The sequence below is a fragment of the Lupinus angustifolius genome, chromosome LG03, assembly GCF_001865875.1.
Source record: "Lupinus angustifolius cultivar Tanjil chromosome LG03, LupAngTanjil_v1.0, whole genome shotgun sequence".
Classification (NCBI taxonomy): Eukaryota; Viridiplantae; Streptophyta; class Magnoliopsida; order Fabales; family Fabaceae; genus Lupinus; species Lupinus angustifolius.
The window spans coordinates 27,002,825-27,007,167 of record NC_032011.1 but is presented as its reverse complement, the minus strand read 5'-3'; the positions used below and the strand labels follow the sequence as shown (position 1 = coordinate 27,007,167).

Below are 4,343 nucleotides of genomic sequence, written 5' to 3'. Positions count from 1 at the left end.
TAATTTTACTCATTTGGATTTGCTGACAAAAGTTGAAACATGGTGTGAAATTTGCATGTTTGAGAAACCTTCCGGCCGCACGCACGAGCACAACAGTGAACGGTAAAGTTATTGTTTAGTATATTATTGCTATCACTAGAGGAGTAAAGTGCAGCATCAGCATGTATAGGACTGCTTCTTTATTAACTCATGTAAGTATATCATATACTCACTACTTCAACACAGATCTTTTGACAGATTGAGAAGGGAAATATCTTTCAATTAGTAGAACAAAAAAATATTGGTACCTTCAACATTGGGCCAAATTGTATTGAAAAGCCAGTCCTACAAATCTAGTGTTTTTTTGGACACTTTCAGAAATTGGTGTTTGATATGTAACAAACAAATTAGATATTTATATTGGAAAAAGTTATATATATATGTCAGCATCATGCACTATCATCACAATTGATATATGAATGATGCTACTTCCATGTGAGAATAATAATGCACCAAATATAATTGATTGGATCTCACATTATACAAAATCCATTCCAAATCACATAACACAATAAAAAACTTGGTTTGGTCTTCTTCTGTTCACAAAACATTATAATCACAGATTGTCAATAATCTTATATAAACTAGGGCAATTCTTAATCAGCACAAAGAAATGACATTCAAAGCCCACCTCCTTCAGAGGAAGAATATGACCCCTCAAATCAATATCAAGGCTCATCTAGTTGGTCCTGCAGGGAATCAAATATAGCTTAACTTAGCATTAGGAAATAGAGATTGATCAAACTGTTTTTACAGAAGAATATTCTATAATGGGTGTGGGGTTCGGTTATAGTAATATTTACCTGAACATCAGAAGTCCAAAGAGTGAGGTTGTCTCTCAAAAGTTGCATTATGAGAGTGCTGTCTTTGTAGGATTCTTCTCCCAGGGTGTCCAGCTCAGCAATTGCTTCCTCAAAAGCCTTTAAAAATTGGAAAGACTAAGGTTCAGTAAATTTTTAGGATCAATAAGACTATGCTCCTACGGCAGTACTCGGTAAAATAGAAGCCAAGCATGAATGGAACACAAGAAAACATGGAATCATGTGACTTATATGAGGGTTGCAGCAAGATATGACTGGTTTTAATTTATAGACAAATTGAAGTATACTTCTTTTGTGGGGGGAATTTTTAATTTTTGAGTTAAAGTTTCGGGAGTTTGGTACAGGGAAAGCATAATAACATCATTGTAAATAAATAGTAACATTTTATTTCTAAAAAATAGTTCTGTTGAAACAAAGCGAAAGTATTTTTGTTAACTTGCTTCTGTATGCAACTTCCCCTTTTGTCAATAGTCCAATTGAAGTGAAAAAATTACCAAGCTTCATGTTAAAAATACTCGGTACTAGTACAAATTCATTCAATGTAGTACCATAATTCACACTGAACACAATCACTTTCAGAAACTATAAGTTCCCTCAGAATAACCTTAGCCTCACCTGTGAAACTGCAAACAACCCGAATGTGAAAGTCAAACTTCTATGTTATTGTAATTCATTGGCCCAACTATCATGGGTACACACACATAAGTAAGAACTACTATCCATGTTAACCTTATTTCTGTTTGTGGTCAGAGTGGAATAAAAGTTATGTTACACTGGATCCTTAAAACTTCACAATATTTGGAGAAAACAGATTCTAAAGCAAACCAAACTAGAGAAATTAACAAAATTCCTAGTTTTCAACAATCTTCTCCTTAGGTACAGGACCATATACCCAACTCAAACAGAACCAGGGCCTCTTACTTTTATAAGATTCCAATAAATCATTCTCGGCGCAAGTACAAATCATGCCATTACAATAAATCAGATTTGAAATTCATATATCAATAAATCATGCAATTCTGGACAGATTATAGCAGAACAAAACTTGACAAACTTCTACAGCTCAAATCAAATAACACAAGCCAGATTATCTCTCCAATTGAAATTCATAAACCATGCATACCTGTTTAGCCATCCCACATGCCTTATCAGACTGGTTGAGAATTTCATAGTAGAACACAGAGAAGTTCAGAGCCAAACCCAATCTAATTGGATGTGTGGGTGGAAGATTAACTTGAGCAATATCCTATGGGAAAAAAATTAAAAACAACCCAAAATCAGAACATTAAAATTTTGTCTAATTTCTTAACTAATTTAATATTTTTTACAAGACATGACTTATGTTCAGGTAACATTTTTTTGAATAAGCAGCATATCAAAATAATTAGATTTGTTGATTATTTTGAGAAGCAGGTCTTCTCAAGTAAAAATTGATTTTTTTTATATATTTAAATTTAACCAAATCCATCTAACTTCTATAAACATCAATTAAAAGTAAATCACATTTTCAAAATCAATTTTTTCCAAGGCTAAACAAACAGAACTTAAATCCCAATCTAAACAAGTAAAAAATTGAAAATTTAAAGCAATTATGAGTAAAAGAGAACCTGTGCAGCCTTATAAGAAAAAAAGGTTTCTTCAGCAGCAGATTTTTTCTCATGCCCAATCTTAAACTCAGCTAAATAACGATGATAATCACCCTTCATCTTCAAATAAAACACTTGCGACTCACTCAAAGTCGCAGAAGGAATAAGATTATCATCAAGAAGCTTAAGAATACTATCACAAACATTAGAAAGCTCATTCTCCACCTTAGATCTATAATCCTTAACAAGCACAACATGTTCATCGTTCTTGCGACCCTCTTCCTTCATTTCAATTGAAGATACGATGCGCCACGCGGCACGGAGGGAACCGATAACGTTCTTGTACGCGACGGAGAGAAGGTTGCGTTCTTCAACGGTGAGTTCGGAGGTGGAAGAGGTTACGAGCTTCTGCATGAATTGAACCATCTCTTCGTAGCGTTCGGCTTGTTCGGCGAGTTTTGCGAGGTAAACGTATTGGTCGTTGGTTAGGTTTTCTGAGATTGAAGAAACCATTTTTTGATTTTGGGGATTGGGATTGTCAAAGACGAGAAGAGAGACTGAAAGAGAGACTGCGTGTTTTTATGGTGGGTGAGGTTTATTAGTGATACCTATGTCGGGTATGATACGTATCTGATACGTCGATACGTATTTTTTTCTTTCCAAAATACAGGATACGATACGTTCAGGGGATACGCGTATAAAATAATAAAAATACATAAAATATATGATAAAATTATAAGTGCAAATCAAAATATATAAAGTAAAAAATATAATGGAAATTTAAATCGTTGCCCTCCATAATAAATCTATCTTATCATATTTTAATGAATGAAAACAAACAATCACATGGCAGCATATGTGATTGTATAAAAAAATATATTTAAGTTATAATTTAATTTTTAAGAAATTTTTTGATAAATCATAAAGTCATATTACATATAATAATACTAAATGTGTAACAGCATATATGCGCCCCTTTATTCGGTTATACTAATGTATGAGAATATAGTTTATTAGGAAATTTAAATAGTTTTTCAATTAAAAATGGTAATATATGATTATAATTCAAAGATGCATATAGAACTAATTGGTTTCATGATGTAAGATCTCATTGTACTTCATCTCAAGGTTGTTGAAGATTCGACTCTTGGAAGCAGCAGTTGTTGAAGATTCGATTCTTAGAAGCAGCAGTTGTTGGAAGAATCAATTAGTTCCTTACGTAAAAATGTGAAAAATACTATTGGCAGCACTAGAAATTATACATTGAGATTTGTTTATTTATTTAAATTTGGTCGTATATTTGTAATATGTAATTTTCACTTTCATTTTGTTTTTAACATATTAAAAAAAACTATATAATCCTAAGTATTCATTAATACATTAGTCACAACTCTCTCTTTAAATTATTAAACATTGTAATAAAAACAAGAAATAATATAAGTATTCTAAACAAAAAAAAAAAGTATTCTAATTTTTCGAAATGAAATATATGAAATTCATTTGAATTTTTAAATTTTAGAGACTTATTTGAAGTATTTTGAAGGTATATAATAATTAACCTTTTATAATGATTTTTGAGGGAACTTTATAAATAATTTCTGTATTTGTATTTACAATTATAAAAATTTCAAAAAAGAAAGATAAATCTATTTTAACTTTTAAACAGTTTAGAGATTTATTTGAATTATTTTTAAGTTGAATAATTAAACCTTTTATAATAAGTTTTTTGGGAGATTTATAAGTTGAGTGAGGTGTAGAATAATATTTTTGGAGTATATAATAATATGTGAAAATATAAATAAAGGTATGTAATGTGTAGGATTGAGCTGTATTTGTGACCATCCATGAGTTGGACAGATAGGACTTTTATGACCTTCTCATCTTCATCACAATTAGT

General features: G+C 31.1%; 1 protein-coding gene across 1 annotated transcript; it reads right to left on the bottom strand.

Annotated features, from left to right (window-relative positions):
- LOC109344263 (14-3-3-like protein B) lies at window positions 476–3,038 on the bottom strand. Its single transcript, XM_019582968.1, has 4 exons — window positions 2,468–3,038; window positions 1,984–2,106; window positions 843–959; window positions 476–728 (listed from the first exon to the last, which is right to left on the bottom strand). The coding sequence occupies exons 1-4, from the start codon at window positions 2,957–2,959 to the stop codon at window positions 708–710; spliced, it is 753 nt and encodes a 250-aa protein (XP_019438513.1). The 5' UTR covers window positions 2,960–3,038; the 3' UTR covers window positions 476–707.